The sequence below is a fragment of the Arachis hypogaea genome, chromosome 10 (genome assembly GCF_003086295.3).
Source record: "Arachis hypogaea cultivar Tifrunner chromosome 10, arahy.Tifrunner.gnm2.J5K5, whole genome shotgun sequence".
NCBI classification, from domain to species: domain Eukaryota; kingdom Viridiplantae; phylum Streptophyta; class Magnoliopsida; order Fabales; family Fabaceae; genus Arachis; species Arachis hypogaea.
In genome coordinates, this window is record NC_092045.1 from 4106434 (window position 1) to 4130075 (window position 23642).

The 23642-nt window shown below is 35.8% G+C and overlaps 3 protein-coding genes across 3 annotated transcripts; 1 reads left to right on the forward strand and 2 right to left on the reverse strand.

The window, feature by feature from the left end:
- Positions 1 to 5115: 5115 nt before the first annotated feature.
- LOC140175540 (uncharacterized mitochondrial protein AtMg01250-like) lies at positions 5116 to 5604 on the forward strand. The gene has a single exon (XM_072204044.1). The coding sequence runs from the start codon at positions 5116 to 5118 to the stop codon at positions 5602 to 5604; it is 489 nt and encodes a 162-aa protein (XP_072060145.1).
- A 2643-nt stretch (positions 5605 to 8247) lies between these two features.
- On the reverse strand, positions 8248 to 8709 carry LOC112717200 (pathogenesis-related protein PRB1-3). The gene has a single exon (XM_025769297.3). It carries the CDS (start codon positions 8707 to 8709, stop codon positions 8248 to 8250), a length of 462 nt encoding a protein of 153 aa, XP_025625082.3.
- Positions 8710 to 11773: 3064 nt separating this feature from the next.
- On the reverse strand, positions 11774 to 12280 carry LOC112718135 (pathogenesis-related protein 1A). The gene has a single exon (XM_025770032.2). It carries the CDS (start codon positions 12278 to 12280, stop codon positions 11774 to 11776), a length of 507 nt encoding a protein of 168 aa, XP_025625817.1.
- Positions 12281 to 23642: the final 11362 nt, after the last annotated feature.

A 23642-nucleotide genomic window follows, 5' to 3' on the forward strand; every position in this document is an offset into this window, starting at 1 on the left:
TATTTTAATTTTTTTATTATTTTTAGTACTCATTTTTATATTTTAATTTTTATGTTTTTATTATATTTTTTATTTATATGATAAATATTTTTATATTATTTGTGCAGTGTTCTGATTTCTCATGTTATATTTTTATATGAATTTTTTTTATCATTTACTATATTATTTTTATTTTTTTTCCTTTGTTTATATAATTTTTTATTTATTTTATTGTATTTCTTTTATTCATAAGACAAATGTTGTTGATTTTTTTTTAGAGAAAATCTAGGGAGCCAGCAATTTTTGTGTTTTGTAGCCAGCACTTAACCATCAAAAGAAAAGTGAGTGATCTCTCACCATTAGATGTAATTTCACACCATTAAAAACACTATTGATGGCTAATTGATGGTTACAAAATACAAAGTTGCTGGCCCTAGCACCCCTCTTATTTTTATTTTTTTATAATGCTCTAATTTTTCAGGTATTTTATTAATTTTTATGATATTTTTATTATTTTTTGTTCATATAAATTTTTTTATTCTTTATTGCATTGTATGTATGCTGTGTGTGAATTTTTTTATTTAATTTTATTTATATGAATTTTTTATTTTTATGGTATTTTTTTATATGATATATATTGTTGGTTTTATGAAATTTTTATTATTTTTATTTGTATGATTTTTTTTATTTCTTTGATGTACTTTATAGAAAAGGACAAAATAAATAAAAAATTAATTATAAATAACAATAGAGGCATAAATAATAAAAATTTATAATACAAAATAATACTAATATAAAGAATACTAACTGTACTAAAAAAATTATAGAATTTTTTATTTAACATTATAAAATTTATAGTACTCTTTTTCATCATTTTATTTTTTATTGTATTTATTTTATTTATATGATAAATATTTTTTATATTATTTTTATTATTGTTCTAATTTTGTATGTATATAAAAAAATTATTTAAATTGATGTCTCTTTTAGTAATTTTTCATCTAAAAATAAATTTTAAGTAGTATAATTTAAATAACATTTATTTTACTATAATCAATTTTAATATAAAAATTACCAAATATAAATTACATTAATCCAAACTTATTTTTTAATAAAATCAATTTTATGTAAATTTCTATTTACAAATTATAATCCAAAAACACAATTAATTAACACATTCGCATGTAACTTCTTGAAAGCCATAGATTTTATCATTAATCTCTTTCTCAGTTATGCATTTGTGAATGGCATAATAATATATATAAAAATCAATAAAGAAGTTATTGTTAATATAGTTCCTCGAAGTGCTAATATTATTTTATTTAATTTAATGTCTGCAATTTTATATATTTTATTTTTATAATTTATTTTTTAAATATTAATTTTAAATTAATAATTTTAAAAATAAAAATATAAATTTTTTTTAAATTCAATAAAAAAGTAACTGAACAGAATATTTATTATATTTAATATTATTTAATTATTCTAACCATAATTAATAAATACAAAATAAAGTAACTGATAATTATTAAAATTGTACACGATAACATTATTAGAATGTTTTAAGTTGATTTTATTTTGGCTCTTAAATATTATTGTTATTTGATGTATTAATCTTTACTTTGTTAGGGTAAAAGATTTGTTAATTATCTAAAAAATACTAATGTGTAATACTACTAACTGCAGACTGTTTTTGTTTTTAATAAGAAGGAAAACATAACATGCATATATACAAGGCTAAAAAAAAGAACGTTCTTATAAGCTAAAATTAATTAATAACAACAAAAAACCAGAAGATTAACAAGAACGATAATAGAAAGTGCAAATTTATAGTACATACTACATATTAAAAGAGAAATGATATTTGCATGCACCATTTTTTTAATTATTTTCTCTTTTTTTTTAACGAAAATTTAAAGGTGTATAGCAAAAAATGAAGAGAAAAATTGGTGCATATAACATTGGTTGTAATTAGCTAGAAAGGACGATGGCCTTGAAGGTTTCCTTTAGGACTATAAAGACAAACAATAATGGTGCACTTGGCCATGGAGCATAGTGTTTCTGGGCATTTAGCATTAGCGCATCCAACATGAGTAGTTTCTCTCCAAACAACTTGAATGTATTCTTCACACTTACCACCAATACACGAGTTGGATTTATGGTCGTAGTACTTTTTTTGTGCCACCCACCTCGCTACCGCTGTTGCTGCTGTAGCGTGCTCAGCAGATTCATACTGCAGCATAAGATTCTGGCCGTAGATAGGTGACTTGGATGGCGGTGGTTTTCCCCTGCAGATTTGGAGGCCTTTATTCACAAACTTTTGAGCTTTCTTTTTTAGTTTCACATCCCACTTCAGCGGAGGAACCCCAACCATTGCTCGGGCAGTGTTGTGGCCTCTCAAATACTCTTCTGGAGGCTCTACCTCATTAGCTACCAAAGCTACTATGCACAATGACAATAAGATGCTTGCAAAACTTATTATTACCATCATAATTCTCATTTTGTTATTCTCGGCCAATGCTTGCCAAATATTAGTCTATAATATTGTAATGAATAATGGCTATATATATATATATATATATATATATATATATATATATATATATATATATATATATATATATATATATATATATATATATATATATATATATATGAAGTACGGACACTTTGTTGAATTGTGGTGTTAGTGTGTTGGATATATTTCGAACACAACACTCATTGATACTTGTCCGATATACATGTGTATTGTGTCTAATCGTGTCTTAATAAAAAATAAAAAATTTTTATCTGTACATGTTTGAACACACCTAAATACCATCACGTGTTAGCGTGTCCAATCCAATCTTATTCTTAACGTATATTCTTGAAATAAATTTAGATATAGTATATATTATTATTTATTAAAAAAAATATTTTAAATATTTGATATAATTAAAATAAGACATTAAAAATAATTAAAAAATTAATTTATATTTTAATATCAATAAAATATCAAAACATCATTATAATTTATCTAAAAAATATGTGTCTTATAAGATTTTAAAATTCGCGTCAGAGTGTTTTGTGTCGTATCATGTTCCGTATCCTTATTAGTTTCGGTGCATCACAGTATATATCATATAGTTGCCTTTTTGATGTACTTGAATACATGTATTGATTTAATTACCAGATGATCAAGCTAAGAGAGAAACAAAATATTAATCATCAATTAGAGCAGTATAATGATTATATAATTAATGATTCTTGACTCTGATCTTTCATAATAAGTTGGGGTCAAATTATAAAACAATGCTTGTAAATGATGCAGGAACAAGAAGAAATAGTAGATTAAGTATATTAATTAGTTAATTATAAGATGTAAGTATTATTTTGGTCTCTAATGTTTAGGGTTCGAATTGAAATAATCTCTAATATACTTTTTTTTATTTAGAATCGTTCTTAATATTGTATTTGATTTTAAAATCGTGTTTTTAACTTTTTATGGACAAAAATATCCTCCACCACCATCACTTTTATCACCACGTCCTTTACTCCTACCAAATACCAATAATCAGATTCAAGAACACCAACAATAACACATTATTCAAATTCAAAAACAACAACATTAAATTCAACAACAAAATCAACCCACAACAACAATAAAATAAAAAAAAAACAAAACAAAATCGAAATTAGAAACAGAAACAGAAGTAAAAACAAAAATAGAATCATACACAGAAGCAGACGCAGAAGCAGAATTAGAAGTAGAAGCAGAAGCTCAAGTAGAAGTAAAAGCAGAAGCCGAATCAGAAACAGAACCGAAGCAAGAAGCAGAAGCCGAAGTAGAAGCAGAATCGTGGGGAGGTGCAGCGGCGAGAACGCGAAGTGGCGACGAGGTCGGTAGCAGTGGCGAAACTGGCGGAGCGCAACGACAAGCTCTTTCCCTGGCTCATGTGTCCTCTCACCCTCAGCGAGCTCTGCTTCCCAAAGACGACGGCGACGTCGGCTCCAAATTTTGCCGGCGCCGTCCCCCTTTCCCCTCTTTTTCTTTCCTCCCCCCGGTCATTTACCCTTTTCCTTCCTCCCCTCGCCTCCTTTCTCCTTTTCCTTTCTCCTCCTCATGTTCTTTTCTTTTATTTTTTTAATTTTATAATTTTTTTATTAGGATAGAAGTAATTTAGTAATAAAATAAAAAAATTATTTGAAGGGACAATTTTAAAATCAAATATAACATTGAAAACGATTCTAAATAAAAAATTACATTAGAGACTGTTTCGATTCTGACTCTAAATATTAGGGACCAAAACAATACTTACCTCTAATTATAATAAGGAGATACAAATTTTTATATTATTTAAGATATATAATAAATTTTGTGTTATGTATTAATTTTACACTATTTAAATTATAAAGACTTTTTTTCTACTAATATAAATAGCAAATGTACTCTTTGATTTTAAAGTGAATGTGAGTTGAATATAATATAAATTTTGTATTTATTTTATTCTAGACTCTTTTAGAAGTAAGAAGTCTATTTTATATCTTTAACTTGATTAACTAAAATAAATTTTCATAATAAGATTATTAATCTCGTTAAGATTGATAAATCTAAACTATGTTACTATAATGGAGGTATTAATCTCACCAAAATTAGTATTCTAAACAACATTTTGGAATTAATAATATAAGAAAAAGAAATATAAACATAATTTTTCTTAAAAAATAGCTATTTGTATTTCTAAAATTATATCATATATGTGTGGTTTAACTTGATATAAATGTTTGATTTAAAACCTGGTTACCAGCAGAGTCCAATGTTACTTGGGTAGCGCTGGCATCGAAATTTGTGGGTGCGAAGGAGATAAAGGATCTTAGACCGGTCAGTATGATTGGATGCGTCTATAAGGTTATATCAAAAGTGAAGACAAGAAGAATGAGGAGTGTAATGCCAGGGCTAGTTGGAGAATCACAGAGTGCATTCGTCAAGGGAAGAAGGATACATGATGGAGCACTAATAGTGTGTGAGACTGTACAATGGCTAAAACTGAAGAAGAAGGCCTCAGCAATCATCAAACTGGACTTTCGAAAAGCCTATAAAAGAGTCAAATGGAACTTTGTTGATATTGTACTAGAAAAGATGGGATTCGGGAGAAGATGGAGGGCATGGATCGCAAGTGCATTAGATCAGCATCTATTTTCATAATGGTCAACGGGGCACCATCGAAACCTTTCAAGATGGAAAGGGGGCTTCGACAAGGCGACCTGTTATCACCATTTCTGTTTGTGCTTGTTGTAGATGCGTTGAACAGGATGATAGGGGAGGCGGTAAGGAATAGGAGAATAGCCCCTCTCTTAGTCGGTAGGGATAATATAGAGCTATCATACCTTCAGTTTGCTGATGACACTATATTATTCTGTCCGCTGGAGGAGGAGACGGTCAGAAATTACAAGAGACTCTTGAGGTGCTTTGAAGTAATGTTCGGATTGAGTATCAATTTTGACAAGTCCAGTTTGATACTGGTGAATTGTAGCCAGGAGTGGGTTGGTCGGATGTGCCAATTATTAGGGTGCCAGGCGGCAAGTCTACCAGTGAAGTACTTGGGTATTGAACTAGGAGCAAACCCAAAGCTAGTTAAAACATGAAAGCCAGTAATAGATAAAGTGGAGGAGAAACTTAGTATGTGAAAAGCAAAGGTGCTCAGCAAAGCCGGGAAGTTGGTCCTCATCAAGTCGGTGATTAATAGTCTGCCTACTTATTATTTGAGCTTGTATAAAATGCCGGCTACAGTGGCAAAAAAATAATTTCATTGCAAAGGAGGTTCTTTTGGGGGAAGGATGATGGACGGCCTGGGATGACACTTGTTAAGTGGGAGCTGGTATAGGCACCGAAGAAACTCGGAGGGTTAGGTGTGGGAGATGCGATGCTTCGTAATACCGCTTTATTGTTTAAATGGTGGTGGAGATTTTCTAAGGAAGATTGTCCTTTGTGGAAGAAGGTTGTATGCTCCTGCAATAATCTGAATCCTGAACAGTTACTGTCCACTCAAACTATACCAGCAAAAGGGGGCCCGCGTGTGGAGAGATATATGTCACTTGCAAATAAAAGAGCAACAGGTCAGACAAAAGATGATTGACGGTCTGGCTATGGAAGTAGGTAATGGTAGATCAAACAGATTTTGGGAAGATACATGGTTACAGTCGAGAAAGCTGAAAGACTCCTTTCCGAAGCGCTACTTGGTTTCAAATAACAAAGGATCTGTGATTGGGGACTGTGGGTTTTGAGATGGGATAGAGTGGGTTTGGAGCTTCCAGTGGAGGAGGGAACTCCGCCAATGGGAGTCTGGCAGTTTGAACCAACTGCTAGATATCTTGCGAGCTGTGAGATTGATAGAAGGCGCACAAGATAGAGTGGTGTGGAAATTTGATAAGGAAGGCGTTTATACTCCTAACTCATTTGTGTAGGTGTTGCAGGTACATACTGTGACGGAACATATCCTCAGTTATAAGTTCACGAACGGAATCTGGAAAGGACTAGTTCTCCTCGAGTAGAGTTATTTACTTGGTTTGTACTTGTAGGACGAGTTAATACAAAGGATCGATTGAGCAGATTGGGCATCATTGAACGAAGTGACAACGTCTGTATTATGTGTAATAATGATATTGAAAATGTACAACATTTGTTTGTTACGTGTGAGTATGCTTGGCAGGTATGGTGTGCTTGGATTACTTATGTGGGTCGTGCATGGAGCATCCCAGGAACTATAAAAGAGAACTTTGAGAGCTGGAGGACAATGCCTTTGAGGAAAGAAGTATAAAAACCTTGGTTAGTGGACTTTTTCTCAGTAATATGGAATATCTGACTGTATTAAAATGAGTTCATTTTTTCAGAATAGAAAAACATATGTGGTGGATTGTGTTGCTAGATCATTTTATTGCTCTAAAGATTGGTGTAAAAGTGACCCTTGTTATTGATGGCTATGCCAAAAATGACATAGATATTACTTATTCATGTTATATCACTTGTACGCTCCACTTAATGTGTTAAACTTCTTCCTGTTTAAAAAAAAAAAAAACAAAACCCTCTCTCTAACTTGATATAAATGTTTTAAAGGATATTGATCATTAGGCCTAGTTAACAAGTCAAAACTTATGCATATACGTATAATGTCACATATTAATTACAAGCTAAGGCGAATTCTATGTCATCTAATATTTGTTGTCTAATTTTTTTAATAAATTGTAAATATTTAAAATTTTTTAATTTGTATACTTTTAAATTAAAAGATAATTATTTAATATTTTTTAACAATTAGAAATAACTTTTAGGGACCTAGCAAATACCTAATTACAATTCATCAAATTAATTACAGTCTATTTGTTGGTTGCTGCATAGACTCTGCTTTTCATCTATATCTAAGTCAGCTCTAATAGCTAGTTCTATACATTCACATGCAACTTCTAGGAGGATATAAATTTTATCATCTAACTCATTCCCAATTATGCATTTATCAATGGCATAATGAAAATCACTAGGACCGGACCAGTGAACAAGTAATTGCTAAATAATAGTTTCTCATCAATAATTATCATCAATAATGCCATCATCATGAGAATAAGAATTTAGTATTTATTTGATATATTACTCTTTACCTCATTTTCGAAGTATATTTTATATTTTAAGTTGTATTATATACTAATAAATAATTTTAATAAAAAAAGTTTGAAAACCAAACTTAAAGAACCAAAACCAATTAAAATTTTTTATTTTTAACTTTATTTAATAAAATAAACAAAGTTTAATTATTATCCGTTCACGTGTCTCATCTTTTTTTTAATTACTGAAATATTTATTGTATAACAAAATATTGATTATATATATATATATATATATATATATATAGAAAAAGTATGTTGAACCAATTTTAAATCAGCTAAAAATAGAACAACTTAATTAATTATTAAATATTTTACCACATTTAAATTAGAAAGAAATACGTTTAGCATCATTGCAATGTGAATTACGGAAACTGATTCAATTAGCTTACATTTCTTCCACTCTCATTCTCTTTCTAAATGCCTAAAACATGATAAATTAAAAAACAGAGTTAGAACCATCCAATTTATAAAGAAAAAAAACATCCTGATTCCTAACATAAACACCATCCACGTAGGAGTTTTGGATTCACCTACAAACATTTGGGTATTTGGCTGATTTGTGGCTGAAACCATCTTGATTCCCTAGCATTATTAATATATTAAATAGCATATAACATTGGTTGTGATTAACTAGAAAGGACGATGGCCTTGAAGGTTTCCTTTAGGATTATAAAGACAAATAGTAACGGTGCATTTGGCAACGACGCCTGGTCTATCTGGGCATTTAGCATTAGCGCATCCAACATGAGTAGTTTCTCTCCAAACAACTTGAATGTATTCTTCACACTTACCACCAATACACGAGTTGGATTTATGGTCGTAGTACTTTTTCTGTGCCACCCACCACGCTACCGCTTTTGCTGCTGTAACGTGTTCAGCAGATGCATACTTCCACATAAGATTCTCACCGTAGACAGAGGACTTGGATGGCGGTGGTTTTCCCCAGCAGATTTCCAGGTATTCATTCACCAACTCTTGAGCTTTTTTTTTTAGTTTCACATCCCACTTCAGCGGAGGAACCCCAACCATTGCTCGTTCAGTGTTGTGACCTCTCAAATACTCTTTTGGAGACTCTGCCTCATTAGCTACCATGCCTACTATGCACAATGGCAATAATATGCTTGCAAAACTTATTATTACCATCTTCATAATTCTCATTTTATGGTTCTCTGCCAATTCTCATTTTAGTGGAGAAGTGTTTTGGGTTGGATTATTATAATCTCTCTCTCTCTCTGCCTTTTGATGTACTTGAATACATGTATTGATTTAATTACTAAATGATCAAGAAAGAAATATAAAATATTAATTATCAATTAGAGCATCAGTATAACGATTATATGATTGATGATTCTTAACTCTGATCTTTCATAATAACTTGGGGTCAAATTAAAAAAGTTTGTAAATGCCTTAATCAAATAACTCACCGGCAAGAACAAGGAGAAATAGTAGATTAAGTATATTAATTAGTTAATATTAATAAGGAGATACAAATTTTATATTGTTTAGGATATATAATAAATTTTGTATTATGTATTAATTCTACATTACGTAAATTATAAAGATTTTTTCTTTTTTACTAATATAAATAACTCATGTACTCTTTAATTTTAAAGTGAAGATGAACTGAATATGATATAAATTTTATGTTTATTTTATTTTATACTCTCTTAAAAATAAAAAGTCAATTTTATATCTTTAACTTGGCAAACTAAAGTGAATTTCCATAATGAAATTATTAACATCACTAAGATGGATAAATCTAAAATATGTTGCAATAATAGAGGTGTTAATTTCGTTAAAATTAGTCATTCAAACAGCATTTTAAAATTAATAATAATATAAACACAATTTCTCTACAAAAAATAACTATTTGTGTTGCTAAAATTATATATCATATATATGTGTGGTTTAACATGATATAAATGTTTGATTTAAAACCCCCCTCTCTCTAACTTGATATAAATGTTTTAAGAGATATTGATCATTAGGCCTAATTAACAAGTCAAAACTTATGCATATATGTATAATGTCACATATTAATTACAAGGCCAATTCTATGGCATCTAATATTTGTTGTCTATTTTTTTAGTAAATTTTAAATATTTAAACTTTTTTAATTTGTATACTTTTAAATTAAAAAATAATTATGTAATCTTTTTTAACAATTAAAAAAAATTTAAGGACCATAGCAAATTCCTAATTACAATTCATCAAATTAATTAGTCTATTTGTTGGTTGCTGCATAAACTCTGCCTTTCATCTATCTAAGTCAGCTCTAATAGCTAGTTTTATACATTCACATGATAGCATAACACATTCACATGCAACTTTTAGGAGGTCATTGATTTTATCATCAACTCATTCTCAATTATGCATTTATCAGAGGCATAATGAAAATCACTAGGATCGAACCAGCGAACAAGTTATTGTTAAATAATAGTTCCTCAATTAACATCAATAATGCCATCATCTTGAGAATAAGAATTTAGTATTTATTTGATATATTACTCTTTACCTCATTTTCGAGGTATATTTTATATTTTAACTTGTATTATATATTAATAAATAATTTTAATAAAAAAAGTTTGAGAACCAAATTTAAGAAATAAAAATCAGCTAAAATCTTTTATTTTTAATTTTATTTAATAAGATGAACAAAGTTTAATTATCATCCTTTCATACGCCTCATTTTTGTTGTACTGAAATATTTATTGTGTATAAAAATATTGGTTACATATATTAAATATATAATATATTATAAACATATACGTTTATCAATTTACATTTTTATTAAATGAATACACATAATTTATATTTATTTATAGTATTTAATTTACATTATAATAATAAAATTATATTTTTTATTTATTATGTAATATCTATATATTCATACACAGCATCATTTTTATAATTAATATTATTCAATTTTAAATTATATTTTATTACATATTTTAAATTATTTCACATGTGCACTAATAAATTATAATTCAAATTATTTTAATATTTTTTAAAGACATCATACATGTAAATCAACGTATAATTTTTTAAATTACTGTCTTTGATAATTTGAAAATTTGTTTCATATTTTTCAAATTGAAATAATTTATTCTAATTCACATATATTTTTAAATTTTACTATAATTGAGTTTGAAAAAAGAATATTATTAAATATTTAAATTAATTTATTCAATTAATAAATTTACTCATAACATCCATAAGTTCATACACATAACATTTATAGTTAGATAAGGTACACATAACATCCAGAATTTCACTTTAATAACATTCATAATTTCATACATATAATATTTATAATTAACAATTTTTTACAATTAATAATACCAAAATTTAAATTATGTATCTTATTATATATTTCAAATTATCTCACATGTATACTAAAGAATTATAATTTTAATATTTTTTATTTACTATTTATATATACTTATTTATTGATTTTAATATAAGAAATTAATAATTATTTTTAAAATTTTATTTTTCAACTTTTTTTTTATATTTCTATATTTTATTTTTTATTTTATAATAGTCTATATATAAATATAAATTGTATAATAAAAATTGTTAAATTCTCTAATTTAACATCTATACTTTTATATATATATATATATATATATATATATATAATATTTATAATTTTATACACATAATATTCATAATCAATGAATTGATGTTACTTTATTATTATTTATTATTTTATTTTGCAGGTCATAAACCAATAATTTTAGATATTTTTAGTTTTCAATAAATAGCTAGAGATTGATCAAATTTAAGATATTTTTATTTATAAAATATGTTGAGGTTATTTGAAAATTTTTTAAATTAAAATTATAAAAATTTAAAATTTTTATTTGAAAAAAAAATTATAAAATTATAAATGTATAGTAATAATGAAAAAAATTTTAAAATTTAATTCACATTAAATTTGAAATGAATTTTTAGTATAATTAAATAATAAAAAAATAATTATAAAAAAATTAATTATGCTAATTAAATTAAAAGAATGATTCACATTCTTTTATGAACACAGATATTATTAATTATGTATCTTTATTTATTGTTTATAATACTTTGACTACGTAGAATTACTCAATTTTAATAGTCAATTTTAATGTATACTTAATAAAAGTAGTTTAATTAACTAGTAAGGACGTTCACCATCGTTTCCTGGAGGACTATAAAGACAAACAACAAGAGTGCATCTCATTTGGCATTTATCGCACTTAACTCTACCACACCCAACATGAGTAGTGTCTCTCCAAACAACCTGAATGTAGCATTCACAATCACCACCAATGCACGAATTGGATTTATGGTCGTAGTACTTTTTCTCGGCAACCCACCCCTCCACCGCTTTTGCCCCCGTAAAGTGATCGGATGCCATATGCCACGCAACATTCTGGCCGGAGTAAGGGTTTCGGGTTGGTTGAAATTTCCCCTTGAGACAATGTTCGGTGAGTTTATTCAAATACTTTTGAGCTTTTCTTGCTAATTTCACATCCCACTTCAGCGGCGGAATCCCAACGCTTGCTCGTGCATCATTATGAACTTTCAAATACTCTTCTGAAGACTCTTGTACCGCAGCTACTATGCACAATGGCAATAATATGCTTACAAAGCTTATTTTTATTATTATTACCATCTTCATCCTCGTTTTATTGTTTTAGAAGAGAAGTGTTTAGCCTTTTGTATCATCTATTTATATTATGTCATAGTTGCCTTTTCGTGTAGTTGAATACATATATCAAAATTTACTAGATGATCCACAAAGAAATATAAATTATTAATTATCAATTATTAGAGCAGCTTAATGATCAAGTATCGATGATCCTTGGCTCTGATCTTTTATAATAACTACTAGACTGTGGAGGTGGATTTTATTTTATACTTTTATTTTAGAGAAAATGGAAAATAGGTCATTGACCTTTTGATCCGCAGACATTTAAGTTTTCGAATATTTGAAAATGCATTTAGGTCTCTAACTTTTTTAAAATCTAGACATATTGATCATTCATGTTCATTTGGGTCTGTGAGACTCAATAAAAAAATCAAATATGACTCCTATTGTCACTACTAGAATACTAGTTATTACAGACGGATATTTCCGACAGATTTTATCCCACAGAAATATAAGGTATTTTTTGTCGGAAACAAAAAAATGAATTAGCATAAATTACAAACGGAAAAGAGAATCCATCGATAATTCTATCGGAAAAATTAATTTTTTTCGTGAGAAATGGTTACCGACGAAAAATCCGTTTGTAATTAAATGAATAAAAATGCTGTGTTTTATTAAATTATTACAAACAAAAAATTTGTCTGTAATTTAAAATATTCTGTCGAAAACGTTGATATTATGCGTTTATGATCGTTGTGGTCAAGTTTGTGCCCCAGCTCCATTCATTCACAGCACACAAAACAAGCTAAACCTAGTATTCTACTCTCCGTCGACGAGCTTCTTCTTCTCCTTTCCTCACCCACAACGCCACCGCCGGCCACTCTAACCACCGCAACTACCTTCTCCTTCTTCTCCTCTTTTTTAAACACTGAACAATTTGAACACAGCCCCTGTCTCTCTCGTTCTTTCTCGTTCGCAGAACAAAGCAAGCTCAAGCTCCACCACCACCACCGCGCCTCTCTCTCTCCTTTTATCCCCCTTAGTTTTGGCTCGCATATCTTCTCAGCGTCGTAGCCATCATCTCCTCCAGTCAATGTCGCGATACCTTCGCACCAGCCCTAGCTCCGTGGCGACCAAAATCGGTTCCACCGTCAGCCGCGTTTTCATCTCTCTCTTTTTCCCAGTTCAAACCGTAGAGACTTGGGCATCCTTCTTTCCCTGTTTTGATTGTCTCTGCTCTTAGTCCTGCTCTTGTTCATGTATTATATTTCACATTATATTCCTAAGATACAAGTAGTTATAGATTCTTAAAAACAAATACATGGAAATACAATGATTTTCCTTCCTAGAAGCCAGAAAAGTCTACAACTTCATAGCAGATTAAAAAAAAAGAAATTAAAATACAACTCTATATTATTTTAATTTCTTAATTTTTATTCGCTACTTCTTAGAATTGTGAATAGTCAAAATCATTCCTTCTAGAAACTTAAACTAAGGAAAAAATTGTGGGTTACCGAATGTGAAGTTGTTATGACCGTCCAAATCAAATTGGTCAAAGGAAAACTCTAATCCAACGGTTGGTGAGTTTGAATTTGAAGCAGAGATCAGATCATTGATCTGATTCCCAGAAGACATTGAGAATTGGCTTATCCCAGAAGTAGCAGGGGACATATAAGAGGGAAAATTTTTATCACCAAGCATAGGTTGTGGTGGTGGTGTTTGTGATGAGAAAACATGGTTTAAATTACTAGGGAAGTTGAAGGAAGAACAGTTATCCAGATTCTCTGTTTGGACTCTCAACGTAACCCTGCCCTGAGGTTCAAGAGTAATTCATTCATCATAGGTGGTTGTTGGTCAAGGCTTTGCAGAACATTATTATTCTCAGTTAATAAGGTTAGAATGAGTACAGCCAGATTTATCAAGTGTGTCACTGTTGGAGATGGTGCAGTTGGGAAGACATGCATGCTTATATCCTATACTAGCAATACCTTTCCCACCATGAGTTTTTAATTATCATCTTAAAATTTTCTAGTTATGCATTAGAAATGGAAGAATGTGAATCATGGTTATGCTAATATTGTTTTTCTTCCTTTGCTGATTATTTCATAGGATTATGTTCCAACAGTGTTTGACAACTTCAGTGCTAATGTGGTGGTGGATGGTAGTACTGTCAATGTTGGTTTATGGGATACTGCACGTTTGAACATATATATGCAATACTTTAACATTTAAATTTTGGAGAGCTTAATTTTTTTGAGACTAAACCTTCGATCTTAGTTACTGTTACGGTAGGTAACCGGAGATTAATACGATGGATGGCGTTTGACGGCCCAAGTGTGTGAAGGAGGAGAACTCCGGATGGATCTGCAACTCGGGAGGCTCCGTCCGACTTGTGCCCGCGAGTGAATGGGGGGTGGTACCTGAAAAGACACTCCGATGCCTAAGTTAGCAAGAGTGTAGGCAGGTCTAGAGAGTATTGGCCTTAGGGATACCTGAGGGGTGTCAGTGTATTTATAGTGGTGAGCCAATAACCACCGTTGGAGTAGTGCCGTATCTTTAGGGTGCTAACCGTCCCTATTATCTTGGGGAGGTTAAGATATGGCTTTATGAAGCGGTTAGAGAGATTTTAGGGGCGGTTACTCATTTGAATGAGTGTTTTTCTGCCAGCTAATCTCACATCCGACTTCTTCAGACCAAGTCGTGGTTGATACCGACTTCTTATATGAAGGTCGGTACTTCAGCTAGGCTTAACCCTTCAGGTTAGGCCTTTTTAGTTGGACCTGGGCCTTTGTATTGGGCCAGGGTATGAACAGTGCCCCTACTTGAGCCCAAATTTTTCTTTAAAGCTTGGGTTCAAGTATTAACTCGGGTTCGTAGTCGACTTGTTTAAAGGAAGCACGGGTCTTAGAAACCGACGTGATTTTCGCGACCTTTTGTTTCTGACAGTTACGTCAATTCAAGCGTCGTGTCCGTTGGAGAAGTATTGAGGGCTTTGGTAACGGTGCAATCTCATTAATGACTGCCCCGTTTTTACCATTATGCCCCTTGGCATGTTTATAAATACTTTCCCTCTCTTTCCATTTTCCGTTTCTGCAATCTTTTCAAACTTCTGTTTCTTTGTTCGTACGTGCTATACTTTCGGGCTTTGGAGACTTCTGCTTCCTCATTTTCAGAAAGAGGTCAGTTTCTTTTCTTCGTCTTTTGCATGACTTGGTTTCGTAGAGGAATAGCTTTGTAGATTGGTTCTTTTCTCCTTTCTAGAGACCTTCTTGATTTTTCTTTTCCTTTTTTTTTCCTTTTGTAGGTTTTCTTCATTTACCTTTAGGAAAAGAAAAAATGGCCTCCGTAGACTGGGTTGATGTTACAGTTCTGGGGGAAGAGCCGTTGGTGGATGCGGAGTTTGTTACTCACATTCGTACTCATCATCGGCTCTGTACCTCGGAGGAAGACGAACCTAAATATGAATTGATAATCCCGGGTCCTGAAGACCGGGTCTGTTTTGGGAGAGAAAATGAGGCGGCTCCTCATTTTTTCTTTATGTATGAATGCATGATCACCCGCTTGGGTGTTTTTCTTCCTTTCTCGGATTTCGAGATATCTGTTTTGCATCACTGTAGAGTTGCCCCTACTCAACTTCACCCCAATTCTTGGGGTTTTTTGAAGATCTATCAGTTTATAAGCCATGCTCTGGACTTCCCGACTTCTCTGAGGATTTTTTTCTTTCTCTTTCATATGACTAAGCCCTTTAGTGGGCTCAACAACAAACAGCAATGGGTATCCTTCCGAGCCATACAAGGTCGGAGGATTTTTACCCTTTTTGACGAATCTTTTCACGACTTCAAAAACTTCTTTTTCAAAATTCAAGCTGTAGAGGGTCACCACCCCTTTTTCCTGGATGAGCATTCCTCCCCCCGCTTTCCCCTTTATTGGTCGCCACCTTCTTCTTGTGAAAAGTATGGTCCAGATGACCTGGACGAGGTGGAGGCGGCTATTGTGGGGTTTTTCCGAGAAGCGTGGGGGAGGGCCCCATACTTGGATACCAGGAAAATCCTCCAAGGAACACCGACTTTTGTTCAATCTCAACTAGGTAGTGCATGCATTCTTTATTTCCGAGTTGTTTCCGCCGACTTTCATTCTGCCGACTTGTAACTTTTTGTTAGTTGTTTTTGTAGATATGGCAAAAAGGAATGCTCAGGAGGCCTACCAAAGGGTCCAGGAGGCTAAGGCGAAGTCCCGGGCTAGGTCCGGGGGTGCTAAAGCAGTCGTCTCTCCTCCTCCTCCTCCTCCTCCTCCTAAGAATACTGGCACTCCCTCTCAACCCCTTATAATTTCTTCCTCAAGTTTGTCTCGACCACCTCCTTCTGCCCAAACTCTCTCCGAGCCAGAGAAGAAGAAGCGCAAGACTTCAGAGTCTGGCTCTTCTTCTTTTGATGGTGGGGTTAAGGCGGATGCTCTGGCATTCGTCCGAAAGAACATCTATCCTTTTATAAGTATGGATGATGTTTCTGTTCGAAACCACCTCACCGCCATGGCCGAGGAGAGTTTCAGGACAGCGGGTGTTTGTAACAAACTCTTGGACATTTTTGAGAAGGCTCCCCTCAGCTCTTTGGGGGCATCCTCGAGGGTTGAGGAGTTGGAGGGGAGACTTCTCATTTATGAAAAACATGAGAAAGAATTGAAGGAGGAGAGAGATAGACTGAGGAAGGAGAGGGATCACCTTAAAGAGGAGGAGAGTAAGCTGCGGGCTCAATGCACTTTGGAGGCAAATTTGAGGAAAACAGCGCAGGAGAGCTACCACAGTTTATTCCAAGATATTGTTGTTGTGAGGAAGGACTTGCTAAATTCTCGGAACGCATACGCCGAGTTGGAGGACTCTATCGCCGAGGGCGCCGAGGAGTCTTGGAGAATTTTCTTGGAACAAGTCAGAGTCATTGCTCCCGACTTGGATCTTTCTCCACTACATCCTGACAAAGTAGTTATTGATGGCGCCATCGTGGATCCTCCTGTCCCCGAGGTCGTTTCCGAGTCAGACCTGAAGACTCGGGGACAGAGGATTGTTGAGTCTCCTCCTCGTTCCCGAGATGCTCCGAGTTCTTCAGCTGTTTTTCCGACTTCCTCTACGGCCCCTCCTCCTGGTCCTGGTGGCGCTCCTCCCGAGTCTGGTGGTGATTCCTCCACTCCTTCGAAGAAATGACTCTTATTATTTTTTATGGCTATATGGGGGCCCGGCCTGTGGGTCCCCCCTTTTTTAAACTTTATTTGTTTGTTGGTGGTTGTGAACAATTTCTTGTTTGGCCTTTCAAGGCCGTAAACAAAATGTTCTGATCTGTGCCCTTTTTTGGATAAGGGTTTTTAGACAAAGCGAATGCCCTTTTTGGATAAGGGTTTAAGTTACATTGTGCGTGCATGCTTTTTGCTTTTGATATTCCGAAGAACCCTTTTTGATCTTTTTCCTGAAAACCTTTTTCTTGGCTTGTCTTTTTCGAGCCCTTTAGCTTGAGGACTTTTTACGCAACCTTCGATCCTAGGTTTTTCAATCTCTTTTCGTATCCTTTATACTCAACTTTGCTTTTTGATGAGTTTCATGACTTAGGTTATTTTTGCGATGCGTTTTTCCTTTACTCTGAGCTCGGTTTTCTTTTACTCGGAGCTCTTTCGAGTTTGCTTTACTCGGATTTTCATTTTGACTTAAGAGTCGGATGATTCCTGAGTTCTTACGATCAACTCATATAACCTCTTTACGCCGACTTGTACCTCGTCGTTTTATCCTGACGACCATCTAGGTCGGTTCATGGGATTTTCACGTTTTGTCGAGCTTAAGTCGGCGCGTTTCGTAGAAAAACTTATAAAAAATAAAGGAGGATATTTAAAAGAGATATTGTAAATGAAAAAGATCTTTATTAATCGGGGAAGGTACCTTTCTGCTACTAAGGGTCTTGATAGCCTATTTGATGGTCTATTTTCCCTTAGCCTCTACTATGATGCCTCGTTAAAAACCCTTTTCCAGAAAAAACCCTTTTTGGGAAAAAATCATGAAGTTGGGAAAAGAGTACATCAGGGAGTAGAGTTCGCTTTTAACTGTAGTACCTTTTCATATTACAAGCATGCCACGACCTCGGTAGCTCAGTGCCATTCAGGTCGGTTACTTTATAATAACCTTTCCCTAACACTTCCTTGATTTTGTATGGTCCCTTCCAATTTGCAGCGAGTTTTCCTTCTCCTGATTTGTTGACTCCAATGTCGTTTCTGATTAGGACCAAGTCATCTGCAGTAAATATTCTTCGAATGACTTTCTTGTTGTATCTGGTAGTCATCCTTTGCTTTAATGCTGCTTCTCTTATCTGGGCACCTTCTTGGACCTCGGGGAGCAAGTCGAGCTCCTCTTTGTACCCCTGTATATTTCCGACCTCGTCATGGAGAATTACCCTTGGGCTTTGCTCATTGATTTCTATTGGAATCATGGCTTCTACGCCGTAGACTAGTCGGAAGGGTGTTTCTCCTGTGGCGGATTGGGGGGTTGTCCTATAAGCCCACAGCACTTGAGGGAGCTCTTCAGCCCAAGCTCCCTTTGCTTCTTGTAGTCTCTTCTTCAATCCTGCCAGTATGACTTTGTTAGCTGCCTCGGCTTGCCCATTGGCTTGTGGGTGTTCCACCGAGGTGAACTGATGCTTAATTTTCATACTGGCTACCAAACTTCTGAAGGTGGCGTCGGTGAATTGGGTTCCATTGTCCGTGGTGATGGAATAAGGTATTCCATACCTTGTGATGATGTTTTTGTAGAGGAACCTGCGACTTCTTTGAGCGGTGATGGTGGCTAATGGTTCTGCTTCTATCCACTTTGTGAAGTAATCTATTCCCACGATCAAGTACCTGACTTGTCCTGGCGCTTGGGGGAAAGGACCTAACAGATCCATTCCCCATTTTGCGAAAGGCCAGGGGGAAGTTATATTAATGAGCTCTTCTGGTGGAGCTACGTGGAAATTTGCATGCATCTGGCAAGGTTGGCATTTTTTCACGAAGTCTGTGGCATCTTTCTGCAAGGTCGGCCAATAGAATCCTGCGCGGATTACTTTCCTGGCCAGCGACCTTGCTCCGAGATGGTTTCCGCAGATTCCACTATGTACTTCTTCCAACACCTCGGTGGTTCTTGAGGTCGGTACGCACTTCAGCAATGGTGTTGATATTCCTCTTCTGTAAAGGACATTTCTCACCAAAGTATAATGTTGTGCTTCCCTTCGGATCGTTTTAGCTTCTTTCTCCTCTTTGGGGAGGATGTCGAATTTCAGGTATTCGACTAAGGGATTCATCCATCCGAGGTTTAATCCGACCACTTCAAGTACCTCTTGTTCATCTTCTGTTTTTGACACCGAGGGCTCTTGGAGAGTTTCTTGGATCAGGCTTCTATTGTTTCCTCCTGGTTTGGTACTTGCTAACTTGGATAGGGCATCTGCTCTGCTATTTAGATCCCGAGTTATGTGTTTAACTTCGGTTTCCGCAAAGCGCCCAAGGTGCTCCAAGGTTTTCTCCAAGTATCTCTTCATATTGGGGTCCTTTGCCTGATACTCTCCACTTATTTGGGAAGTCACCACCTGTGAGTCGCTATAGACCATCACCTTTGTAGCGCCAACTTCTTCTGCTAATTTTAATCCGGCAATCAAGGCTTCATATTCTGCCTGATTATTTGAAGCCGGAAATTCGAATTTTAAGGAGACCTCTATCTGGGTTCCTTTTCCATCTACCAATATTATGCCCACGCCGCTCCCTGTCTTGTTGGAGGACCCGTCTACATAGAGTTCCCATGTAGTCGGCTTTTCCTCTTGTTCACCGGCATATTCTGCAATGAAGTCGGCGAGGCATTGGGCTTTAATTGCTGTCCGAGTTTCGTATCTCAGATCAAACTCGGAGAGCTCTATCGCCCATTGAACCATTCTCCCTGCAACATCCGTCTTCTGGAGGATTTGCTTCATGGGTTGGTTCGTACGGACTCTTATTGTGTGAGCCTGAAAGTAAGGTCGTAGCCTTCGTGAGGCTATCACTAAGGAGTAGGCAAACTTCTCTAGTTTGTGGTACCTTAGCTCAGGGCCTTGTAGGACCTTACTGATAAAGTAGACCGGGTGCTGCCCGACCTCGTCTTCTCTGATCAGGGCTGATGAGACAGCCCTGTTTGCCACGGATAGGTACAGGACGAGGTCTTTTCCCGGTACTGGTCGGGTTAATATAGGAGGTTGACTTAGGAATCTTTTGAACTCTTGGAACGCCTCCTCGCATTCCGAAGTCCATTCAAATTGGCATCCCTTCCTTAATAGAGAAAATAGCGGAAGGATTTTAGTGCCGATCCCGCTAAAAATCTGGAGAGGGCTGCAAGTCGGCCATTGAGCTGTTGAACCTCTCTCAAACAAGTCGGGCTTTTCATTTCTAGGATGGCTCTGCATTTGTCGGGATTGGCCTCAATCCCTCTTTGTGTTAGCATGAAGCCTAGAAATTTTCCCGCTTCTACTGCGAAGGCGCATTTTGCGGGATTTAGTCTCATCTCATGCGACCTTATAGTGTTGAAGACTTGTGAGAGGTCGGTTAGGAGGTCGGCTTCTTGCTTGGTTTTTACTAACATGTCGTCGACGTATACCTCCATTAGGCTCCCTAGGTGGGGGGAAAACACTTTGTTCATCAGCCTTTGATACGTGGCTCCTGCATTCTTTAGTCCGAATGGCATGACCACATAACAATAGTTGGCTTTTGGCGTGATGAACGATGTTTTCTCTTGGTCGGGTTCGTGCATCGGGATTTAGTTGTATCCCGAGTAGGCGTCCATGAATGATAAGTATTGGTACCCCGAGCTGGAGTCTACCAGGGTATCAATACTCGGTAGGGGATAAGGGTCCTTAGGACATGCCTTATTCAAGTCGGTATAGTCGACGCACATTCTCCATTTACCATTCTGTTTCTTGACTAGCACTATGTTGGCTAGCCACGTTGGGTATTTGACCTCCCTGATAAAGCCGGCTTCCAGGAGCGCCTGTACTTGCTCTTCTACTATTGAGGCTCGCTCTGGTCCGAGCTTGCGTCTTCTTTGCTGTATAGGTCGGGACCCTGGGTAAACCGAGAGTTTGTGGGACATGAGCTCGGGATCAATCCCGGGCATGTCAGAAGCCTTCCAGGCGAAGAGGTCGGAATTAGCTCTTAGGAGTTCACCCAACCTTTGTTTTAGAGTTTCCCCTAGGTTGGCTCCTATGTAAGTATTTTTTCCTTCCTCCTCACCGACTTGTATCTCCTCGGTTTTTCCTCCCGGTTGGGGTCGCAACTCTTCTCTGGTTCTTGTGCCGCCTAGCTCTATGGTGTGGACTTCTTTGCCCTTTTTTCTCAGATTTAGGCTTTCATTATAGCACTTTCTCGCCAATTTTTGATCTCCCCTCACCGTTGCTATTCCTCCTGGAGTCGGGAATTTCATGCAAAGGTGGGGAGTGGATACCACTGCTCCGAGGCGATTAAGGGTAGTTCTGCCGATTAAGGCATTGTAGGCTGACCCTTCATCGATGACTATGAAGTCTATACTCAGAGTCCTTGATTTTTCCCCTCTTCCAAAAGTGGTGTGAAGGGGTAAAAATCCCAGTGGTTTTATTGGCGTATCCCCTAACCCATATAGGGTGTCGGGGTAGGCTCTCAACTCCTTTTCATCTAACCCTAGCTTGTCGAAGGCGGGCTTGAAAAGAATGTCCGCCGAGCTTCCTTGGTCTACTAGGGTTCTGTGGAGATGGGCATTGGCTAGGATCATGGTTATCACCACGGGGTCATCGTGCCCGGGGATTACTCCTTGCCCATCTTCTTTTGTGAATGAGATAGTGGGGAGGTCGGGTGTCTCTTCCTCGACCTGATAAACCCTCTTGAGATGTCTTTTGCGAGAAGATTTGGTGATTCCACCTCCCGCAAACCCTCCTGAGATCATATGGATATGTCTCTCTGGGGTCTGTGGTGGTGGATCTCTTCTATCCATGTCATCTCGCTTTCTTTTTCCGTGACCGTCCGACCTTTCCATGAGATATCTATCAAGCCGACCTTCTCTAGCCAGCTTTTCTATCACATTCTTAAGGTCGTAGCAGTCGTTAGTGGAGTGACCATATATCTTATGGTACTCGCAATAATCGCCGCGGCTTCCCCCTTTTTTATTTTTAATAGGTCTAGGGGGTGGCAGCCTTTCAGTGTGGCAAATCTCTCTGTATACGTCCACTATAGAGGTTTTTAGAGGAGTATAAGAGTGATATTTTCTGGGCCTTTCGAGACCGAGTTCTTCCTTCTTCTTGCCTTCCCTTTCCCTTTCCTTAGATGAGGAAGCGGGTCCGGGTCGCCAACTCAGGTCTCTTAATTTTGCACTCTCTTCCATGTTGATGTACTTTTCGGCCCTTTCCTGTACATCACTTAGAGAAACGGGGTGTCTTTTAGATATGGACTGGGAGAAGGGACCTTCTCTAAGCCCATTGACTAACCCCATTATGACTGCCTCTGTGGGCAGGTCTTGGATCTCTAAATATGCTTTATTGAACCTTTCCATATAGGCTCGTAAAGACTCTCCGACCTCCTGTTTTATTCCCAGGAGGCTCGGTGCATGTTTTACCTTGTCCTTTTGGATTGAGAACCTCATCAAGAACTTCCTTGAGAGGTCTTCAAAGCTGGTGATGGATCTCGGGGGGAGGCTATCAAACCACTTCATCGCTGCTTTTGATAAAGTGGTTGGGAAAGCCTTGCATCTCGTAGCGTCGGAGGCATCAGCTAGATACATCCGACTTTTAAAGTTGCTCAGATGATGCTTTGGATCCGTGGTTCCATCATAGAGGTCCATGTCGGGGCTTTTAAAGTTCCTTGGAACTTTTGCCCTCATTATGTCCTCGCTGAAAGGATCTTCTCCGCCCGGGAGTTGGTCTTCTTGTTCGTCGCGGGAATTCTTGAGGGAGGATTCTAGCTGTAAGAGTTTTCTTTCTAACTCTTTTCGCCGTTCCATCTCCTCTTTGAGGTATTTCTCAGTTTCCTTCTATTTTTCCCGCTCCTGATCCAATTGTTCCAGGCGGCTATGGACTAATCCCATCAATTCAGTTATGTGGGATGGTCCACCCTTTTCCGACTCACGTCCATCTGAGGAATTTACCTTCGGATTCTTCATTCCGGAGGTACCCTCTCTGTGTTGGTCGTTATCTTGCTGTTGGGCCATGTCCTCGTTGTCATTATCTATGTCTAGATTCTCTTGTTCAGAATCTGTTTCCACATGGCCTTCTTCGTGGGATCTATCCGCCATTGATGGATGATCTCTCGGGTCCCCGGCAACGGCGCCAATGTTACGGTAGGTAACCGGAGATTAATACGATGGATGGCGTTTGACGGCCCAAGTGTGTGAAGGAGGAGAACT

Bases quoted from the DNA above. Each gene is read 5' to 3' on its own strand.
- LOC140175540 (XM_072204044.1), top strand. From the start codon at position 5,116: ATGGAGGGCATGGATCGCAAGTGCATTAGATCAGCATCTATTTTCATA.
- LOC112717200 (XM_025769297.3), bottom strand. From the start codon at position 8,709: ATGGTAGCTAATGAGGCAGAGTCTCCAAAAGAGTATTTGAGAGGTCAC.
- LOC112718135 (XM_025770032.2), bottom strand. From the start codon at position 12,280: ATGAAGATGGTAATAATAATAAAAATAAGCTTTGTAAGCATATTATTG.